The sequence below is a fragment of the Panthera onca genome, chromosome A3 (assembly GCF_046562875.1).
Source record: "Panthera onca isolate mPanOnc1 chromosome A3, mPanOnc1 haplotype 2, whole genome shotgun sequence".
Classification (NCBI taxonomy): Eukaryota; Metazoa; Chordata; class Mammalia; order Carnivora; family Felidae; genus Panthera; species Panthera onca.
In genome coordinates, this window is record NC_138341.1 from 19,221,422 (window position 1) to 19,245,121 (window position 23,700).

General features: G+C 38.1%; 1 protein-coding gene across 14 annotated transcripts in view; it reads right to left on the reverse strand.

The window, feature by feature from the left end:
- Window positions 1-23,700, reverse strand: part of ITSN2 (intersectin 2) — a 145,722-nt gene that overhangs the window by 41,703 nt on the left and 80,319 nt on the right. For 11 of the 14 annotated variants that reach the window (XR_013554808.2, XM_078444919.2, XM_078444917.2 and 8 more), the window contains 11 exons: window positions 22,043-22,185; window positions 20,682-20,779; window positions 15,021-15,196; window positions 14,585-14,729; window positions 12,578-12,783; window positions 10,367-10,431; window positions 8,388-8,554; window positions 5,414-5,459; window positions 5,210-5,331; window positions 3,375-3,471; window positions 2,504-2,695 (listed from right to left, as the gene is read on the reverse strand). Coding sequence is in view for 13 of the 14 variants with exons in the window: in XM_078444919.2 (XP_078301045.2) it covers window positions 2,504-2,695; window positions 3,375-3,471; window positions 5,210-5,331; window positions 5,414-5,459; window positions 8,388-8,554; window positions 10,367-10,431; window positions 12,578-12,783; window positions 14,585-14,729; window positions 15,021-15,196; window positions 20,682-20,779; window positions 22,043-22,185 (1,457 nt within the window). In the remaining variant the exon portion in view is untranslated. The remainder of the gene's footprint in view (window positions 1-2,503; window positions 2,696-3,374; window positions 3,472-5,209; window positions 5,332-5,413; window positions 5,460-8,387; window positions 8,555-10,366; window positions 10,432-12,577; window positions 12,784-14,584; window positions 14,730-15,020; window positions 15,197-20,681; window positions 20,780-22,042; window positions 22,186-23,700) is intronic. The other 3 variants (XM_078444923.2, XM_078444920.2, XM_078444914.2) reach the window with 1 other exon arrangement.

Below are 23,700 nucleotides of genomic sequence, written 5' to 3' on the forward strand. Positions count from 1 at the left end.
CATATGCACTATCTTCATTAGCCCAGAGCTCACAGACCCTAAGGGAACTCCCACAGTGCAGTACTCGTTTGTGGGCAGCCGAGACAGAAGAAACCCAGCCCACTTTGCATATACTGCTGGGGCAGGCTGCTTTCCTCTTTTCTGAGAAAGCTTCCCCAATGTGTTACTGCTCCCACCCCGAAATACACAGAAAATAGAGAAAAGGTTATTTCCAGTTATTGGCCTTTAAACGAATTTAAATATTGGTACTCATGATGGCACACTAGAAAGGAACAGAGCAAACAGTGCATATTTGGGAGTAAATCACGTACTGAACCAGTTAAGAGCTCACTGTGATTAGGATTAGATCAAACATAAGAGCAAAACATAAGCAAGTTTTATCTGAATTGTAATGAATATACACGTTGCGGTAACATTAGAAAAGCATGGCGGCCCATTCCAAACCAGTGAGAATAGTCTGTGCAAATAGTGGGTCTTTGTGTGTTTGAACTCCCACCATGTACGGGCAAACTCAATATGCATGCTAATGACCTACAATTACCAAATTAAAAAAAGAAGAAAAATGCTAAAAGATGCCAGAGTGAACAGCAGGGAAAGCCACACAAAGACCCACTATCCTTTAACTTGTTACAAATAAATTTTAACTGTAAATTAGAAACACAAAGAAATAATCACAAGTGGCTCTAACATTCAAACGAAGTTAATGAATTGTGTAGGAGATATTTGATCAGGGCTGCCTGCCCTGCCTCCACGCTAGAGTCAAACTTGGATAGTGGGTCTCTGGGGTGCTTTCACACTGGAAGACAACATTGGGTCCTATAAAAAGAAAAATGAGGAATAAAATGAACATAAAGCAAATTAAGTGGGTGAGAAAAAATTTGACTAATAACATGCAACATCAACTAAACAAATTTGAACTATCAAAATTCTCAAACTTTAAAAAACATCCTAATTGCATTATAAAATGAAAATAATAATTATAAAGGCCCAAGAAACGCAAATGGTAATCTAAAATTTAACCAATTTTCACGGACTCATATACTCCTGGCTGTTCTTCCTCTAGAACAGCTTTTATCTGTTCTTTATATTCCTGACTACCTAAGACTTAATTGGAAGAAGCGTTCTGCCACTGGAAAACAAGATAAACAACAACAACGCATCTGGAGAACGACCACTTTACATCCTAGGTGCTGTAACAGCCAAACATCCTGGAGAACTGGAATGCCTCCAAGAATCACTAGCCAAAGAGCTTCCAGTCCTGGTCCGCATGAAAGGCAGCTTCCTCTCTCAGGGTCAGGGAAGGCCCTCAGCTATGTCTAATTAATTAGATGAACTGGCTATAGCACCGAAAGCTGCCAGACCATCAGCGGAGCTTAAAACCGGTCATTCACTTAGGTAGCCCCAGTTTTTGGGGGGATGTTCAAATCATAAAAAACTGAACTGTTCCCATATTCAAATTAGGAAATTTAGTTGCTTTATCTAAATGAAAATCTCCCAGGATCAAAACTATCTTTAGAACTATAAGCCCTAAAGTATAAACAGTGCACTAATATTTCAAAATTATAGATACAGTAAAAATTCTTAATACTCGCACTGAATTACGAGCGTATCTCTAGCTTTGACCGAGTTACCATTTATATGTTCCCAAAACTCAATTAAAATGAAAGGCTAAATATTTTAGATAATTTCACAAGAATGATAAAAATATAAATCATGATGTATCTTGTAAAAAAAAAAAAAAAAAAAAAAAAGAAACCAAAAATCAAAAGGGTGGGAAAAAGTGACATTTTACAAAGGTAAAAAGTATTTCCAAGTGCTGTTTATTCTCTATTATGAATGCATTTTTATTGTCAAATGTAAGTAAGGCTAGGTAACTACGAAGAGATAGTTTTATATATAATACCAAATTTCACACTGAGATCTGGATCCTTGTTCTAAAAATAGTGAAAGAGATCTTGATTCATATGTCTCTTATGGCATCAGGTATCTTTTTAAAAAAATCACCTAACAGAGTTTTGCACACAGTTTAAACCGGTTTTTAATTTTCTCCTAATCTGGATGATGTGTAAATATGTGAGTAATAAATGAGAAGGTTGCAAAGATTAATAGTACCTGTACACTAAAAGGGTAATTTGAATAGGTGAGTACAGTAATTACTGGATACTCTTTGTTAAGCAGGAAAAGATTGTTAGAGGCTAAAAAAGGATGGTGGTAATGGGAAGTTGAAGCATAGACTGCTTACACCCAAGAACCTGTTAAAGACTGACAAATTTTTTCAGATGAAGTCTAACAGTAAGGTCTAAAGCTAAGAAAAAAGTATAAAATAACGCAGTATAATTTTTGATTTTGTAAAAGATTTCCTTTTGCATTTTATTGCTTTAGTCACTAATATTCGCTTGCTAAGAGTGCTGAGTTTAAGATACGCTCTAGGACAGAATGAGTGCAGTGCTGTCTATTAAAGCTTTTGCACTAGTTGAGGGGCAAATAGTTGGATATTACTCACACTGTTGACTTGGATCGGAGTCTGTTGTCATCTTAACATAGTTTGAAGGAAAGAGACCAGTCACCCCGTTGATTTCTCCTTGCCACCAGTCAGGATCATCTTTGTTCAAAACATTGATAAGTTGTCCCTTGGAGAAATTCAGCTCATCCTCGTTATTTGCTACATAGTCATACATAGCAATCACCTGACATACTACGAGAAAAAGAACAAAATAATAAAGTAAATTAATTATTAACACAAAGATCACATGTTATAACTCCCCTAGAACTTAAATGACTCTACTATTAAATGTTAGAATTAGGGTAAAATTTTCCTTGAGCTGCTCTGCTTCACCCTCCTTCCTCCATTTTCCTATTTTATAAAACAAGAATCTCCCAACTACGGTTAATCCAAGTGAACTGCTTCACTTTAAATAGTTGCCTTTTTTTGCAGAGAGTGAGAAAGAGAGAGTGCAAGTGGAGGAGTGGTAGAGGGAGAAAGAATCCCACCCAAGCAGGCTCCTTGCCTAGCCTGAAGCCTGCACAAGGCTTGATCTCGCAACCGTGACATCACGACCTGAGCCGAAATCAAGAGTTGGACACAACCAACTGAGCCACCCCAGTATGCCAACTGCTTCACTTTAAGTATAATAGCATAGCAATTCCACTTTGAAAAATTTCAAGGAATGAAGTGGTTCAAGTATCACTTAAACAGTTGGCTGTTTGTATATAGATCTTTTTAGAAAGGAAGTTCTCATTGTAACATTACTTTCAGACAGAGTTACAAAAAGAACCAATTTTTAGTATTTTTCAAAGCATATGCTAATCTAAGAAGTGGCTGAATTTCAACAAAACTTCTGTAAGATGAAATACAAGTTAATTCACTTCCATACCAGGATGAAAGGCAGGTGTAGTTCTTTCACTACTTGGACCCAAAAGTTTAACATGGCTGGCAGGAAACCATCCTTTCTGTCGCTTTTTTCCTCTGGCCTATAAAATTAGCAAAAGGAATATGAAAGATGGGATCAAAAATAATTACTGAGACATAAACTAAAAATGGCTGTGCAGTAAAGAATTTACCCTTGTCCCAAGAGAGGTCTGGACTCTACCTTTGGCTCCTGGGAGGTAATCTCTAAACCTGTGGTATGTCCTGACTGATAAGTGTCTTATTTCCTCTGGGCCTTGACCATGCCAGACAGTCTAACAATGTGACTTACGGGGGGCGCTCTGGGTGATACAGTATGAACTCAACCTCTAAAAGGATTGGAGACTAAGTTTAGCCATAAGTGCAGAACCATGTCTAGGATGTAAAAACTCTGGACACCAAGGCTCAAATGAGCTTCTGTGCTTGGCAATACTTGATGTTTATTGTTGCCAGGAGTCAATGCTATCCATGACTCCACTGGGAGAGGACAATGAAACCTCTGTTTTTGGAACCCTCCTGAACTCAGCCCCATACATCTTTTTCCTTGTCTAATTATAATCTAAATTACTTTGCTGTAACAAACTGTAACTATGAGAAGAATAGCTCTCAGTGTCTCATGAGTCTTTCTAGTTAATTATTGAACTTGAGAGTGGTCTTGGGGACCTCCAAACTTCCAGCTGGTGTCAGAAGTCAGGGTGGTCTTGGGGACCCCTGAATTCTGCACTGGCCTTCCAGATCAGTATTAAACAACTGGAAGGCTCAATATGCATATCAAAATGGTGCTGAGAACACTACTTGCAAAAGTCTGTTAGAGAAGTCTATTAGGAGGTCTTCTGGACTCAGAGTTCTCTGGATACTTCACACAAATAATATTTATAAACTAAAAAGACCCTTCCAGAGTTCTCCTAGGAATCAAGTCAGCACTTAAAATGGTACTGTGCACAATGAACACCTCTTGGGGCTCTGTCAATAATTAATGCAGAGATCACAAATAAAATTTGTGGAAAGCCATGCTCGTCATATTGTTGGGTCAATCTTTAAAGCAAATCAGGAAGGTGGGATTTCAAGGAGTTACTCAAGAAGATACTCAATTTTGAACCTCCAGTGTTCTTTAGGATTGTTTAAGACTGATGTGCAAGAATGAAGCTGTATTTATCCTCCATATTACAACCATATATCAAACCTACATAAAAATATAGCTATTATACCTCTCATGATCTTTTAATCTTAAAAAGCTTTTTATTTTTAGTCTTTCTAGTAAGGAACTTTGAAGAGAAAAGAACTTTCTGTATCAAAACATATGCAATAACTACTTCTGTTAACATTTTAGGAAAACATAGGTTCATTTATGCCTGCATTTCCTTTCCTTGCATTGCTGTTTCAAAAACATAAGACTATGGTAGAGAAAGTCCAATGAGTAGCATTTTCTCAGTACACAGCCTGGATAATGTTTCTTCTCCTAGATAGAAGAGGCTATATACGGTAAGCCTGGGGTTATCCCAGGCAAAGATGATGGTATGCTTTCCTTTAAGACGGTGACCTATGGTTTATTAAAGCAGGTATTGGAAAACAATTATGTCTGTAGAGAAAATTATTCTTGGTATCATTACTTATACCAATTCAGCTGTGCTAAAAATAAGCAGGGAAGAAACTAGAGGGGAACATAATACACCACAATGTTAATATTGATTACCTCTAAGTGGTATGATTATAGGTGATCTAAAATTGTTATTAATTTTATTTTCTAATGAGTGTGTATTATTTTTATAATAAAATTGATAAATATTATTTAAAGGTTATTACCTGTAATTCCCCTTGCCACCACCCACTTGAATTTTTCTTTAGGATTAGTATCAACTGCCCGGGTGCAAGGCTAAGTTGTTCAGAACCAGAAGCCACATATGCTGAAGTTACTTGGGCAATCTCTGAAAAGAAGACAGACAAGAAACTATGAATTCAAGACTATTAAACACTGTAGTACTTTTTTAACTCCATTATTATACATACCAGGTTTCTTGTTTGATGTTCCGGATTTGCTAGCACTCCCAAAACTCTGTAAGGAAAAGACATACTGTTTTATCATTTTCTAATAATCCAGATGTAAGAGTACAAAGGTTATTATGAATTAGATTTCTAATCCCCAGGGTTCTTGTTTCTTTAAAATGAAGGTCTACTAACAAACATTACAAATGGATGATGCTGGCATCTAGTGACTCAACAAGAACAGCTCATTTTCTGCATCTTACCTGAATATCAAACATGAGCATCTGGGCCAGATACCTCTCATTTATCAGGTTAGCATCAATGCCCACTACATATATAGTTTGAGCCCTGTGTCGGGCTCTGTGCTGACAGCTCAGAGCCTGGAGCCTGCTTCGGATTCTGTGTCTCCCCCTCTCTCTACCCCTCCCCTGCTCACACTCTGTATCTCTCTGTCTCTCAATAATAAATAAACATTAAAAAAAATATATCTTAAGGCATGCGTGAGTTCTGTTTCCGCTACCTAGGAGGTTTTTAATTTTTTTTGTATGTTCCCCATGAACGCAGGAACAACAACAACAAAAATCCATTTCCTGGGTGGCAACTATAACCTCAGTCTGACTTAACAGGATAGGGGTGCCTGGGTGGCTCAGTCGCTTAAGCGTCCGAGCTCTTGATGTGAGGTCATGATCTCACAGTTCGTGAGTTCGAGCCCCACAGTGGGCTCTGGAGCCTACTTTATATTCTGTGTCTCCCTCTCTCTCTGCCCCTCCCCAGCTTGTGCTGTCTCTCTCTCAAAAATAAATAAACATAAAAAAAAAAAAAAACAACCAAATAGTTGGGCCAACTACATTCCTTCTTTTCAGGAATTTGAACAAATAAAGGGATGGAATAGACAATTTTTTTGCTGTTGTTAGTGAACACAGTTATAGTTCAAGTATTGAAGTGGAATTGATGGGAGTCCTGGCCTAACATTTTCTGGGTACTTATGACAGAACAGTGGTCTAAGAATCTTACATATATTCATTTATTCAGTTCTCATGACACTAGTAAGTATTATAATTGTCCCCATTTTACAGAGAATGAAACTGAGTTACAGAAAGGTGAAATAACTTGTACAAGGTCACCTAGCCTCTAAGTGTTAGAGCCAGAAGTCAACCTACATGGTTGTCCCATGTGGTGTGTGGATCCCTGGGGACAGTCCTTGAGGCCCTTCCAGGAATCCAGAAGATAAAGACTTTTTGCATAACATTTTTAAGACATTATTTGCCTCTTTCATGGTGTTGACATTTACAGTGGAGGGTAAAACTGCTGATGCCTTAGCATGAATCATGGCAGCGGAGCCACATTATATTAGCAGTCCTAGTATCCTCACCACCACAAGCTCACAGGAAAACAAACAAAATGGTTCCACTTAAGAATGTCCTTGATCAGGGGCGCCTGGGTGGCTCAGTTGCTTAGGCGACCGACTTCAGCTCGGGTCATGATCTCACGGTCTGTGAGTTTGAGCCCTGTGTCGGGCTCTGTGCTGACAGCTCAGAGCCTGGAGCCTGCTTCGGATTCTGTGTCTCCCCCTCTCTCTACCCCTCCCCTGCTCACACTCTGTGTCTCTCTGTCTCTCAATAATAAATAAACATTAAAAAAAATTAAAAAAAAAATATTTTCCTTGGAGATCAGTGGTGACATTAACAAATGTTAACTTTTTGGTATTGTATGATGAAACGTGTCAATACTAAGAATATGTGCATAACTCAGTGATTCAGTATTTTCCAAATGACCAATGAATGATGTCACCACATGGGTAATGAATAATGTTACCAGCATGGGTAAAAAATCCATTCAATTTTAATTCAACAGTAAGAAATGTTCACTGATATGGCTTTAGATTCCATGTGTAACTAACCTGTAAAAATTTAACACTTACCAAGTTTTGGTGTAGTAATATCAAGGAATATCCACAAATATCTAAAAATGTTATTAAAATATGTCTCTGTTGGGGCACCTGGGTGGCTCAGTCGGTTGAGCATCCAACTTCAGCTCAGGTCACGATCTCACGGTTCGTGAGCTCGAGCCCCGCGTTGGGCTCTGTGTGTCAGTGCAGACAGAGCCTGCTTCAGATCCTCTGTCCCCCTCCCCACCCCACCCCCACTTCCTGCTCATGCTTTCTCTCTAAAATAAACAAACATTTTTTTTTAAATTAAAAAAATATTTTTCTGTTTTCTCCCATATCTGCGTGAGGTTGAATTTTCTTTGTGCACATCAACCAAAAGAATGTATCACAACAGACTGAATACAGAAACAGGAGAATCCACCTGTCTTCAGGTTAAGCCAGACATTAAAGAGATTTGCAGAAATATAAAACAATGCCCCTCTTTTCACCAAACTTTTTTGTTTGAAAATATATTGTTGGTTTTCATAAGAAGCAAGTTATTTATATAACCATGTAATGGGTTTAATTTTGTTACTTTAAAATAAGTAAATATTTTTAAAACTGCAGTTTTAATTTCTAACATGGAATATATAACTATATTTAACCCATGCATTAAAAAAAACTCTTTATAGAGTCCCCAATTTTTTAAGAATGTAGAAAGTTCCAGAAACCTAAAAGTTTGAGAACTGCTGCACTGTACCATACTAGTAGAAGGATGAAAAGCAGCAGGAACTCATAATGTAGGGCAAGTCACATTAATGTCAGGGCCTTAAGGTAAAATTTTACAGACTCCTTCTTGGTGATCCCTTGGTAAGCTGGCCTGGATCTGGGTTCATCCCTAGCTTTAGTTACCATGAGACCAGCCCTACCTCTGGGTCCTGTTCTTAGAAATTTAATGAAATCCTGTCTCTCTTACCTAACAGGATCCCTATAATAAACTGGTGCTACCTTAAGTGGTTTTCTTACAACCAAATCCTGACCAAACGCATATATACAGGAGTCTCTGTTTTAAGTATGAATCTCAAGACACAAGAATGGAATCATTTTGTTTCTATATCAAAATAACTTTACCTCCTGATCTTTTGGTTTGACATAATTTGATGGAAAAATTCCAGTTCTATCTCCAATACTTCCTGTCCACCATTCTCCATCTTTCTGGGTCACCAATATTTCTTCACCTTCAGTGAAAGTCAAATCTCCAGGTTCTACACTTGAATATGGATAAAGTGCAATATATTCTGTCGGAAACAAAGCAAAAAGAAACTAACTTGGGTTGTAAGATTATAGAAGGAAAAAAAATTATGTTAATCTCCAAATCCTGTGTAAATTAACGTAAAAGACCTTATAACTTAAGAAAACCTAATGTAAAAAGATCTTAAAACAGAAAAAGGAATGAAGCGATTGTTTAATAATTTCTTAGAAAAAGACTACTTAATATAAGTCATTATCATGGAGTTGCTTTTTTTTCCAACTGTATCATCATCTTATCACAGAGAATAATCCATAAACACAAACAGATCCAAGTATCTCTACAGAGTCAAGATATGGAAAGTATTCTTCAACCTCCTTACACAAAATACATTTTAATATGCTAGGTTCTTTTCTCTTTAATTCTTATATAAATACAGTTACGAAAATGCCCAATATTCAGCTGACACCAGTACCAGAGGCCAAGCTCCACCACAATGACCCAGCTTCTAGTACAGTGCTTGGCACACAGATGCTCAAAAAATACTTGTTAACAAATGGCCTCAAGGGAAAGGTCTGCTTGTCAATATTGGCTTTGGTTTCTGTCCCTGTTATTACTGCTACTTGGAACAAACAGTCAATGATCTGGCTTTAGTCTTTCTTTTCTAGTTATTTTTATTTGTCAACCTGGAATTTCATCTGTACATCCTAAACTAGAGATGACCGGGAACATCATCTACGACCTGTTTACTATTCACATTGCCAGGATTACTCAATTTATGGGATTTAACAAAACCAGAAATGCATGCAACATTTAGGTATGCAGTAATAAGCAAGGTCCTTCCCAAAAAACTCCTCACTACTTTCCCAGACTCATCCCATAGCACTCACTCCACAGTGAACCTATTATTCCAGCCTTGCTGGTGACCTGAGTTCCCTATCCATTCATAGCTATGTTCTGGCTCATGACTTTCTCTCATTCCACAAGACCTGTCTCTTCCTAGGTCACTATGCAAAACCCTACTCCTTGCTTGAGATGATTCAGTACTGCCATGTCTGTGGATTCCCAGTTCCCACTTAAAACGAAGTTATGTCCACTCATTATAGAATTTATTACAATGGTACCCCTATCTTCCCCAGTCTACTGTGAAGACTCGGGAGACTGTGTTTTATTCATCCTTGTATCTTTTAGGCGCTAGCATAAAACCTTAAACCCAGTAGCTACTATATAAGCAGTTTAAATTACCACTAAACTGATTTTCTTGAGCAAAAACAGAAACATAATTACTTCACTTCAACTAATTTTACAATGGACGTATAGAATTCATTTATAAATAACGTTAAATAAAAATGCCCGAAATGAGGATAGACAATCTTTCATTTTTTCAAAATAAATAATAAGTTATTAGTCAAACAACCTAAAGGGCTACAGAAAAAATTTGTGTAATAATTATAATAAAACATACCTTGATTTCAAATCCTACTTAATGATTTATAGGACCCACCATAATTAAAATGCAATTTGTAAACAGCTAAACGTACTAAAATTGCCTTATTTTCTAAATTACTGTAACGCAGGTGTATTATAAGAAAACAAAAATTTCATGCTATCTCACTGCAACATCTTTTATTTATGATCTTACTTACCAAGTCTATGCTGAATGTTTATAGTACTGATTTTCTAAAAATGCCCTATTTTTTTCTCTAGTCTCAATATTCACGTGAAATAAACAAAGGACAGGTTTTCCTAAACTCACTTTAACACTGAAGACACAGAAACAGGGAGGATAACCACTGAGGGAAGTCAGATAGTCAATAGCTAATCTGACGCCCATATAATTTACAAATTGCTGAAAACTCACCCTCTCCACCTGTGTAGGCTGCAGAGTTAGGTTTCTTGTTTACAGCTGCATACAAAGCTTCTGGTCTGCCAGATAAATACAAAAACAGATAAGAAAAAATAACTATGAAACAAAAAGCCATCAACAAGCAAAACCAAGAAACGTGACAGAAGGTGTTTGTGGTACATTCTTTTAGGACTTTCTAAAAGGAATTTAAATATTGTCTCAGTAAACAGGCTAGAAATATTCTCATACAAAAAACTGTAGGGGACTAAGAATGCCTAGTTACAGACTTCTAAATTTTTTACTACAGTCAAGTAATTTCAGCATGATTTTTAAATAGTTTTTTAAGTGTGAGATATTTTGCCTTTCTAAAGGAATGTAAAAGTCACCAATGCTTTGGTAAATGGACAGTTATTTGGAAAAGCACATGGCGGGCTTGGCTTCATACAGGGAGAACAAGGACAGTATGTAAATTTTAGTATCTGTTTAGAGTACACTACACTTAAATATATAAAAATAACAACTTTATTTTTTATATTTCAGAGCAGGTAAAACTTTAATTTCCAATTTAACCCAGGAAATGGAAAAAATCTGGAAGCCTGTCATGTTTAAGAGCTAGACATCTGGGGGCGCCTGGGTGGCTCAGTCAGTTAAGTGTCCGACTTTGGCTCAGGTCGTGATCTTGCAGTTTGTGAGTTCGAGCCCCGCGTCAGGCTCTGTGCTGACAGCTCAGAGCCTGGAGCCTGCTTCGGATTCTGTGTCTCCCTCTCTCTCTCTCTGCCCCTCCCCTGCTCACACTCTGTCTCTCTCTCTCAATAATAAATAAACGTTAAAAAAAATTAAAAAAAAAAAGCTAGAAATCTGTAGGATGCACCAGGGCTTCCCAGGATCCTTGAGGAAACTATATAGCAATAAGTCAGTACTCAGAATGGAACCTCGCTACAACTCATGGCCACAACTGAATGCACCACCACCTTGTTTAGGGCATGATCTCTCCATTACTGCAGGTTTTCAAATTACAGGTCTTATCTGTTAGAAAAGATCAATAATGAATGAGAAGTTGGGGGGAACAGCATTTAAACCTACTGCCTTTACACTGAAGTTTTCTTCTCTGTAAAATGTTATGGCGTTTAAGATAATTCCTGTAAAGGGCCCACCACAGTGCCACACGTCAGCTCTGAATTGTTATCATTTACACACTTCTAAATCTAAAATTCTGTGTCAGTCTGAAGAGCAAATTTCTGCACTGGAACTAAAAATTCATACAGAGAATCTCAGCCTTGAAAATGTTTTTAAAGATTAATTTACTCTTTTTATCCCATCAATTGGAAAACCGAAGGCAAATAGGTTATTCCACATAGGCTGACAAAAAGAACAATCAGAACTCAAGCCTCTTGATTTCCAAAGACCTGTCTCTTTTCATTCAATCAGATCACTTTTTTATTCGGATCAACTTCAGTATAAAACACAAGGAGACAGCTGCCTATCACTACTTTTGTACTTATTTCTTAAACATCTTAAACATGCCTAGAGATCTCATTCCTCTACAGACTGGGAAATTAAGGCCAGAGACCTTATTTAGTTTTTACTTGTTCTTCACTTGAAAATTGATTCATCTGATTGTTCATTCAATGAATCCTCTCCTTATTCACTGAGCTAATATGACTGAGAAGCTACTATGCATTGAGATTACACTAGGCAGGAAAAAAAACTGAAAAACAAAGACACGGATCCTGCCCTCCCAGAGCTTATGATCTAATAGGAGAGATGGGTAAGAAAATAAATAATTGCAACCCAGTCTGTTATGTGCAGTAAGAGAGGTATGATCTTCAAGGAATTCTGGAGGCCCAGAAAGGGAATGCCCTACACTTTGGCAATGGGGAGGCCGTCAGCAAAGGTTTATTTAAATACTGACAATGCACGGTAAATAACAAGGGAGAAGTGCTCCAAAGGAAATGAAAAGTAACTCTTGAGCTGCCACAAAGAAAGCAACAGATCTAAAATTTTAAGCACTTTGAAAACTTTAGGCATCTGAAATAACTAGAATAAAAGATATTCTAAAACTGGTACAAATATGTGAAGTACACTTTTTTTCACTCTAGAAATCCCCCTCTCGATATTCAAACTCAAGCATAAATGTTTTATTTTATGGTATAGCCAGTTGTTCTTCAGCCACCTCATTAGTGAAAACACCAACATCCACATCTCACGTAAACACAAAATGCTTACTCTTCCCGCTTGACTTCACTCCCAGGAAGTATTTTGACATAAGATTTTGGAAACCACCCTCTTCCTCCATGCACCTCTCCAAACCACCAATTTTCTTGCTGTTCCAAGACAGTGATAATATCATGTTTTGAAAAGTTCAAGTGGTTATCCTTCTTTGCAGTCCAAGAACACAGGGCCTGCGCCTTTAGGTTTTCTACAACCTGTCCCTGTGAACATAAAAACACAAAATTTTTAAAAAAGTAACCACAATTTTTGTTTCCTACTATATAGCTTGTTCACAGTTCAAACAAAGACCAGTTTGGTACGGTGGTGCCTTAAGATAACTTTTATCTACTCTACTAAATGATTTACAATTATATATGACAGACAACCATTTGAGTAGCCTTCTGTTAAAAGTTTTTCCCTGATCTCTGAACAGTGCTAATATCATTAACACGCTTGTCTTTCCAGAAGCTCACCCTCTGGTGACTGATGGGTCCTCTTTGTCCAGTCCCTTTCCCTTCCCGTTTCACATGATTTTCCTAAATTATCTTATTTATGTCTATGCCTTCTCTAATCTATATCTTAATTTTAACTTTATCTCCTGAGCTCCAGACTTGTAAGTCAGACTACTCATTGGGCCTTCCCACCAGGTTGTCTCTAAACCAGATACCTTAAAGTTGCACGGTGAGACATCATTTTTAGAGCCCACAGAACCCACTCCTCTTGCAATGCTCACCCAAGACAATGCTATCACCATCCTTCCAGTTACTCAAGCTCAAGACCCTGAGGAACCTTCTTTAACTCCCAACTTCTTCCTTACTCTCGACATTTCAATGGATTGCCAATTTTATGTCAATTCCTAGTAATCTTAAATCCACCTCCTCTTCTATACATTTTCTTTACTGTGGTAGCAGTTTACGTCATCATCTCTTGTAATTAGCTACTGTGGCATCCTTCCTTGCTTGGTTTCCTTCCTTTGCTTCCTTCCACCAATCGACCCCTGTACTACTGCTAGGAGTTAGGTTTCAAAAATATACACACCTCTTGGAAACCTTCAGGGGCTGCCCACTGCCAAGCAGGAGGCATGGTATTAAACACTTCACACATAAAACTCACCCTCTAGCTTTCCTGCTTGACCCTTTCTCCAAGATTCCTGTACTCTAGCCACACTATAAATAATTCTTGTCCTGGAAACTCTGTGTTAACATGCCTCACTGACTTTCCCCAAATTATTTTTTCACAGGAATAACTTTCCTTCTCTGTTTGCTAAAATCTTGCTTATCCTCAAAGGTCCTGCTCAAATACTTGGTCCTTTGTGAACCCTGCTCCAATTCCCAAAGAGTGAATGAGATCTCTCTCGGCTATATAGTCCTCAAGATTTTGTAGAATATCTTTATTACAACCCTTCACATACTTTACAATTATTTATATATGTGTCTGTTTCATTAGATTATGACTCCTTAATGGCAGAGATTTTTTTTCCATTAAATTTCTAGCATATAAAGAAACGCCTGGAACCTATCTATGGTCATGAAGTAAACATTTTTTTGAGTGAAGGTGAAATTTGTAGGGCTCTGTTTTGACAAAGTCTGTGATTTCTTTTCAATAATATTAATGTAACAATGCCTGCAATGGTTACATGTAAAGCAGAGGCTAAATATATGTAACATAGTTCCCACACAAATTTCTTACCAACAAAACCCCAAAAACCTCCAAGCCCACATATCTTCTCACAATAACTACGAATTAAGAATAATATAGCCAGATTTATAAAGATGACATTTTGAGCTTAGAAACCCTAGCTGCTAGCAACTGGGTGCTATGAAAATGAATTGTTGAGAAACTTCTAAGTAATAATAATAATAATTTCTTTACATCATATCACATGTCAATGACAAGAACAGAAACCAAATACTACAAACTCTGGTTAAATGAGTAAGTGATGTCTTTGTACAAAAATTTTCTATTTTATGTGAACATGAGCAATGTCAAAGAATAAAGCAGAGAAAAATTAAAGATACATACCTGTCCATGAATCGGTGATATAGATCCAGGGGAAACAGTACGAGTAAAAGCTGATTTTTTCTGCCATGATGTATTAACAGTTAGGTTTGTAAAAGATACATTTTGATAATCAGTCACTGATGCTTGTTGATTTGAAGAAAGTGATCTGTAAAATACAACACTTTGATGTAAATACACTTCATCATTTAAAATCTAATGAAGCACTACAAATTTATCAACTTATACATAATTCACATTGTGTTTAAACACAATTTTGGAAAAAAGAATTCACGAACCAAGTACTGACCTACATTTTTGTTTATTAAATTTCAGTATGAAATCTGGAACAGAAGGTACTCTTGAAGAGTCCAGCACAGATTATAATATGATTAAGTAGCAGGTTGACACAAATACATTTGCAGGGCTAAATACACTGCACTGTTAGCTAAAAACTTACTCAGAAGAAGTTGAGGTAGCAGATACTGATACTGTAGGGGGAAGTAAGGCCTTCTTAGGAGACACAGATTTTTCACCTGATGGCATTTTTTCTACATAGTTGCAAGGAAACCAGCCAAAATTTCCTTGAAAACTACCATAAAGCCAACCAGGTTCTCCTACGGTTTTTTCATCAACCTATGGAAACAAAAAGAAGGGTTAACAATGGTTAGAATGTCACACATTTACAAAGGAAAGAGATGCAGACTATTGTACAATAGCCTCATTTTCAGAATTAAGCTCATGTAACTAAAGAGCTGAGGCATTTTCTTTTCTTTTTTATTTCTTAAAAAAAGTTTTTTTTCATGTTTATTTTTTTTTTTGAGAGAGACAGAGTGTGAGCAGGGGAGGGGCAGAGAACAAGAGGGAGACACAGAATCTGAAGCAGGCTCCAGGCTCCAGGCTCCACGCTGTCAACACAGAGCCCGATGCAGGACTTGAACTCATGAACCGTGAAATCATGACCTGAGCTGAAGTTGGACGCTTGACTGAGCCACCCAGGTGCCCCTTTTCTTTTCTAGAGAGAGGGTGCAAGTGAGCAAGGGGGGCAGAGAGAAAGAGAGAATCCCACAAGGTGGGGGGTAGAGAGAGAGAGAGAGAGAGAGAGAGAGAGAAGTGGGGCTCACCCAGGGCTCATGTTTTTACCCAAAGCAGGGCTCCTGTTCACCCGAAGTGGGGCCTGAGCTCACCTGATGTGGGACTTGAACTCATGAACTGTGAGATCATGACCTGAGCTGAAGTCAGATGTTTAACAACTAAAGCCACCCAGGCACCCTGAGCTGAGGCATTTTCTACATATTAATAGGTCACTATCTCTAATGACAAACAAAGGTGCCTTTTAGAAAAAAATGTTCACTTATTTTGAGAGAGCGAGAGAGAGAGAGAGAGAGAGAGAGAGAGAGAGAGAGAAGGAGGGAGTGCATGAGCAGGGGAGGAGCAGAGACAGAGGGAGAGAGAGAATCCCAAGCAGGCTCCGTGCTGTCAGTGCAGAGCCTGACATCGGGGTCAATCTCATAAACTGTGAGATCATGATCTGAGCTGAAATCAAGAGTCAGATGCTCAATCGACTAAGCCATCCAGAAGCCCCCAAAAAATGAAATTTTAAAAAGGCACCTTTGGCTCTTGATTTTGGCTCAGATCATGATCTCACAGTTAGTGAGACTGAGCCCTGCATCTGGCTCTGTGCTGGGGAGGGAGTCTGCTTGGGATTCACTCTCTCCCTCTCCCTCTGCCCTTCCCAACCTATGCCTGTTGTGCACTCTCTTTCTCTCAAAAAACTTAATTTCATCCAAATTAAATACACAAAAATAGTTAACAGAAACAAACAGCATTCTATATGGCTTATGATGGAAGATCCCATCACTCACTATGCCCTGATTTCCACTCCTGATAACAACTTGCCATTCATAGTTGTTTTTCTATACCATCCTCTGTATTTCTCCTTCCTTCCTTCCTTCCTTCCTTCCTTCCTTCCTTCCTTCCTCCCTCCCCCCCTTCCTTCCTTTCCTTCCTTCCTTTCTTCCTTCCTTCCTCCTTCCCTCCCTCCCTCCCTCCCTCCCTTCCTTTCAAGTAGGCTTCACACTCAGCGTGGAGCCCAATGCAGGGCTTGAACTCATGATCCTGAGATCAAGATCTGAGCTGAGATCAAGCCAGATGTTTAATACCCAGGCACCCCTATCTTCTATATTTCTAAATAATGTATTTATACTATTATTTCCTGAATGTTTCAATTTTAAACATCATCTATTGGATTTTGATTATGGAAAATCAACATTTAACTTTTATTGCATCTTCTTTGTCTATCAACACTGCTATCTCAAATTTTTTGGTTTAATTATATTTAATGTTTATATTATTATGACTAGGTAAACAAATATTTCACATCTAAATCATGTAATGTTCTGATAATTACATTTCCTTTCTTGCAAACTTGTTATTTTCCTATAATCATTAATTTTTGTTTTGTTTAGTTTTGTTTAGTTCCTATTAGAGTAGTCTTCTTGAGCTAAGAGAACTAGAAAACTTTCTCTAAATACTGTTTTTCAACTGGTAACACATACAGGTGATTTGTAGTTTCATCTCTTCTCCCTTTTATTGCTGAGTAATATTACATTGTATAGATGTACCACAATTTGCTTGTATGTTTACCTACTGATGGACATTTGAGTTGTTTCCAGTTTTTGGCTATGATAAAACTATGAACATCTGTCTTTGTATATTGATCTTATATCCTGCAACCTTGCTAAATTCACTCATTAGTTCTATCATTGCTATGTAATAATTAAAAAATGGTGTTCTAAAATACAACAAAAGGAACCACTGATAAAATATTATCTTGTAAATCTAGTTTAAGGCTAAATTTAAAACAGCTAAGCCACAGCACTAAAAATGAAGAACACAATAGACCTCAAGGAATTACTCAACCTAAAGCAGAATGCTCAGCAATATACCTAATTTAAATGCTGGTCTCAAGGCAAGGATCACTGACAGGTATGAATACTGGCATTCAAACACTAACTTCCTTCCTTCCCTACAAACTTTTAAAAGCCTACTTTCTTCAATACTTTTTCCTTAAACTTTCTAGCTTTTCAAGAAGACAAGCCCCATTCATTTAATCTTTAAAATTAGACCAAGTTTGCTTTTGTAACAGGTTAATTTTAATAAATTTCGTATCTGTAATTTATGGCCCTAATTAATTTTTAGTTGTCAATTTACATAGAAAGTGAAACTAAAAAAATGTATGTAAGTTCTCAGAGGTTTATGGAAGGAAACTATTACCTCAAAAATAGCATTAACATATAAGAATGCTAGAAAAACAGGTTGTCACGGAAAATGTTGCCAGGACTCAGTGGAATTTCTAATCTTTTTCACCTTCAATCAAATCTCTTCTGCCACCCTTCTCCATTAAGTTGACTAGGTCTTGCCTCCTATCTGACCAAGAATAGGGAAACCATCAGATCTGAGCTCACCTTCGAATTCAGCAAAATGTATTTCTAGTCCCATGCATCCTTTCCTTCAGCCCTCTAACCAAAACGGAAGAGCTGTCTAATCCTCCCACTACTCTCTCCTCCCATGCTCTAGGTCCTAAGCCCTCCAGCCTTACTGAGAATCATCTTCACCTGTACCCACTGGTCAGAACAGAGAGGTTTGCCAGGGAGCCACGAAGTGCCTTCCTGAGTGTTCTGTATGTTGATCTGAGTGGTAGTTTCACAGATATATACATGTGTACAAATTATCTGAGCTGTACACTAACAATTGTGCACTTTACTAAATCCACTATCATTAACCTTTTCCCTCTCTGCAGATCCTATCATTATTTAAACTTGCAAATAAACCAGCAAATTTGCTCAAGCCAAGATAAAAAAACCAAAAAATGAAACACAGAACTTCCTTCAACCCACTGTCCTCATTAATCATTTTCTCTCCCTTCCCACTTTCAACATTTTTATTTTTTTATTTTTTTATTTTTTTGGGACAGAGAGAGACAGAGCATGAACGGGGGAGGGGCAGAGAGAGAGGGAGACACAGAATCGGAAACAGGCTCCAGGCTCCAGGCTCTGAGCCATCAGCCCAGAGCCCGACGCGGGGCTCGAACTCACGGACCGCGAGATCGTGACCTGGCTGAAGTCGGACGCTTAACCGACTGCGCCACCCAGGCGCCCTCCCTTCCCACTGTCAAAAGCTAAGCTCCTTCAAAGAATTTTATATATTCACTGTCTCCTCTTCCTCCCTTCCAATTTCAGGTCACTGAAATCTGGCTTGTTCCCCACCATTCCACTCAACTGTTTTCCTCAAGGTTAACAATAGCTCTGATACTGCTAATCTAATGGCTGTTTTCTAAGTCCTATCTTATTCACATGCAGACCACTCTTCTCAAAGTTCATTGACACTAAACTCTCCTGGCTTTTTCCTAATGACTCTAGTCGTTTCTTTTTAAGGCTCCTCTTCTTCTAATAATCCCTTTAGTGTTAGTGTCTCTTAAGGATCATCATTCATCCGCTATGCTCAAGGCAATTACCATCACAACACAATGATGACACTCAAATTGGCCTCTGATCTCTGCCTGAGATCTCTCTAGACATCTCTGGATATTCAACTGCTATCCAGAAATCTGAAACTCATCCAAACTTGAACTTATTATAATTCTCACCTAAATTCCCTCCTTTTGATCTTCCTCTCTCAGTGAATGACATGGTCATCAACCAAGTTGTCGAAATCAGGTATCTGGTAGTAACTCATGACTCATTGGTTATATCAGCGATTTGGCAGAGAACACCCTCAAGAAACTCCAGCTGACTCAATGTTCCTGTTGTCATCGCCATCAGATTGGCTTGATGACCACGGGGGAGGTCTGCTGTAAAGCTAGTAGCTTTCTACCACCTTCCTTCCTCTGCTTTAGAATGTCCTTCTCATCAGACTACCAGCTCATTAAGTGCAGAGACTGTGTGTCTTGTTTACTATATCCCTAGCATAGCCCTCAACAAATACTTGTTGATGGTAAAAGACAGAACCAAAAATATAAATAGGTTCTTGACCAAACATGTCCAGAGATAGGCTGCATCTCTTCATTCTTAGACACAACTTCATCATCACCAACAGGTGGAGGAGGAACAGGAGGGCCAGCAGACTGTGGATTGTCAGTGGTGGCAACGGTAACAGAAGGAATGTGTAGCTGGGGATTAACCTGAGTGTTTGAACAGAGGTTTCTGGTAAAACCTATGCCAAGTACCATTAAATAGTTGCAGTATAACTGATAAAAGACACCAAACTGGTGACTATGCAGGCTAAAAAGAAAACACACACTGGCTAGGTATTCTAGGTAATATTACTTTAATTTACTAAGAAGAAAAGTGACACAGAGACTAAAATCCAAGTTACTATGCTTCTAAAGCCTGTATTCTTTCCATTATATCACAATAGCTGTATCAAATGCTATTCCCTGCATCTTCTCTTATTCATCCATTTTACATGGTTTGTGACAATATAATAAAGGCCTTTAGTTTCAAGGAACAAGGGATTGCATCTAGTTAGGGCTATAGAGTCTACTTCCTTCAATTCTTTTAATGGTTGTCAGGAAATAATCAGCACCCCCAAATTTCATTGGTAATTTATTAAAACAACACAATCAGCATCACTTTTTAAAAAATGTTTATTTTTGAGAGAGAGAGAGAGAGAGAGAGAGAGAGAGAGAGAATCCAAAGCAGGCTGAGCTGTCAGCACAGAGCCTGACACAGAGTTTGAACTCAAGAGCTGTGAGATCATGGCCTGAGCCAAAGTCAGACGCCTAACCGACTGAACCACCCAGGCAACCCTCAGCATCACTATTTATGCTGTGAAGCAGTATGGCACAGTGTAAAGACCACTGGATTTGGAAATCAAAGATGCGTACTTGTGACCCACTCTGGCACTGTCCTACTGACTGTTAACATTTTGTGTAAGTCTAAGCTTCCTTACCTAGAACACAGCAGTGATAAATAATATGCAAGTCTGCAGCATCTCATTAGGGACAAATCAGATAAAGCTTAAGGTATACATTTTAAATGGTATATCACTATATAAAATTATAGAGTAATATATTACATTGTATTAAGCTTCTTCATGAGCAAAAAAGACTGTTTCCTACCTGTATTATATCCCCGGAATTAAAACTCATCTCATCATGGCTCCTGGCTTCAAAGCGGTACAATGCTCTATAATTCACCAAAGCAGTAGCTGGCTCACCTAAAGGGAAGATAATTGTCATTATTTGCTACTTTCACGTGTACCCATCTTTGCGATGACTCAATATAAAGAGCCTGTAAAATCAAAAAGAAAAAGAACTGAACATCAAACAGCAAAATGAAAATCCATTTGACAAAGGCTTGTTACAATTTAAATATGTTGTATGGCCACAGAATCAATATAAAAGCAAACAAGGACATTTATCTTTAGGAAAGCAGGAGGCAATGATACAAAGACACGACTTGTGGGGGGCCATGAGTGAGGATGTATGGGAAGATGTATGAGTGGTGGCAGGCGAGGCTGTGCAAAGTGCAGGCGGCTAAGCAGCAAGGTTTGATCTGTGGCAGTCAGGATACAACAGGAAGAGACAAAAAGAGAGGTCACAAATGAGGAGATTGGCAGCAAACAGGGTTCAGTGAAGAAAGAGCTCTAAATGCACCAGTATGGTTCCAAAAGAAACACAGAAGAGTTCACAAATACACTAGCTTTGATAAGAATAAAAATATTTTACTTTATTCATTTGCAGAATGAATGCTTTAGCTTATAGAAATTTCAACACATGTGCCAATAATAAGGATTGAAATATTTGTCTGTCCAAAAGAGATATGTATCAATAATATTTAAAGTATTTTAGGAATGGACTCTGAGGTGCATCAAAAACAAAGTATATCTTTTGAGGAAATTTCAGTGTGCAAAGACTTAAATTTTATTGGTGTTTCATTAAAATAAACAGTTTAGGGGCACCTGAGTGGCTCAGTTGGTTAAGTGTCTGACTTTGGCTCAGGTCATGATCTCACAGTCTGTGAGTTCAAGCCCCACATCAGGCTCTGTGGCTGACAGCTCAGAGCCTGGAGCCTGTTTCAGATTCTGTGTCTCCCTCTCTCTGCCCCTTCCCTGCTCACACTCTCTCTCTCCCTCTCTCTCTCTCTCAAAAATAAACATTAAAAAAAATAAAGTTTATAGTTAACACCAATTGAAGAAACTCTTTACAGCTGTTTACTTCAATTATGAAAATGTCAGAGTCTGTTCATAGTTAGTCAGTGATTACAATTTTCTTTTCTACATGTTGTTTTAAGACTTCTACCCTCAGTCTGTTTTAACAAGCCTACACACTCCTCCAAGTTTAATTCAGAAAAAGGTTTTTTCAGACTCAAAGGTTAACATCTACTTATATATATTTTTTCCCTCTCATCAGAATCATTTTTTCTTGTTGCTTTCGTTGCTCTGTCTCAGAAAAATCAAATCTATCATTTTTATCCTTACCCTTACATTGTTTCTCCTCAGCCTTCCGTTCCTCTTCTTGAACTTTTTCTTGTGTTTTTTCTTCCTGGAGTCGCTTTTGTTTTTCTTCTTCCTCTTTTCTAAGGTTTTCTCTCCATAAGTTTTCTTTTCCTTGCTTTGCTTTCCTTTACATAAAAGAAAGAGAATTTGGTGCGCCTGGGTGGCTCAGTTGGTTAAGGGTCCAACTTCGGCTCAGGTCATGATCTTGCGGTTAGTGAGTTCGAGCCCCGCATTGGGCTCTGTGCTGACAGCTCAGAGCCTGGAGCCTGCTTCTGATTCTGTGTCTTCCTCTCTTTCTCCCCATCCCCTGATCGTGTTTTCTCTCTCTTTCAAAAATAAACATTAAAAAATAATAATAAAAAAAGAATTTGTATCATGTCCTAAAATTTGTTATGCAAAAATATCAGATCTTGTGCTCAACGTTGCTCCACATCAGGGAAATACAAATCAAAACCACACTCAGGTATCACCTCACGCCAGTCAGAGTGGCTAAAATGAACAAATCAGGAGACTATGGATGCTGGCGAGGATGTGGAGAAACGGGAACCCTCTTGCTCCCTTGGTGGGAATGCAAATTGGTGCAGCCACTCTGGAAAACAGTGTGGAGGTTCCTCAAAAAATTAAAAATAGACCTACCCTATGACCCAGCAATAGCACTGCTAGGAATTTACCCAAGGGATACAGGAGTACTGATGCATAGGGGCACTTGTACCCCAATGTTTATAGCAGCACTCTCAACAATAGCCAAATTATGGAAACAGCCTAAATGTCCATCAACTGATGAATGGATAAAGAAATTGTGGTTTATATACACAATGGAGTACTATGTGGCAACGAGAAAGAATGAAACATGGCCCTTTGTAGCAACATGGATGGAACTGGAGAGTGTGATGCTAAGTGAAATAAGCCATACAGAGAAAGACAGATACCATATGGTTTCACTCTTATGTGGATCCTGAGAAACTTAACAGAAACCCAATGGGGAGGGGAAGGAAAAAAAAAAAAAGAGGTTAGAGTGGGAGAGAGCCAAAGCATAAGAGACTCTTAAAAACTGAGAACAAACTGAGGGTTGATGGGGGGTGGGAGGGAGGGGAGGGTACCTTTTGGGATGAGCACTGGGTATTGTATGGAAACCAATCTGACAATAAACTTCATATATTGAAAAAAAAAAAAGAATAGAAACATCAAAAAAAATATATCAGATCTTGTTCCTGGCAAACTGTAGAATACACATTTCTTATGTATTTATATGCAACCTTATGAAATTATATATTATTATATAGCAAAGATGTATTAGTAGGGGATGTGGACAAACACCCTGGGGTCCTTTCTTAATTTCAACTACCGTTCCTTTTCCCAGTTAGTTCCTCTGTAACCTTCTCTGACGCTCTTTTACACCTAAGATGAATCTAGCCTTTATTTGAATTCCCAGAGCATTATAAACACCACTATCAGAGTATTTACCACATGTTTCCTGGGATAAAGCAGACTAGAGTTACGAGAATATAAAATTAAAATTCTGGTAAACTTTCTTATATATGTGTTAGTGGATGACAAACTGGTCCAGAGCCAAAAGATGGCACAGAAGCTGGACAAAGGGCAGAGGCCACATCTACAATGTGAAAACCTGACTATAACCA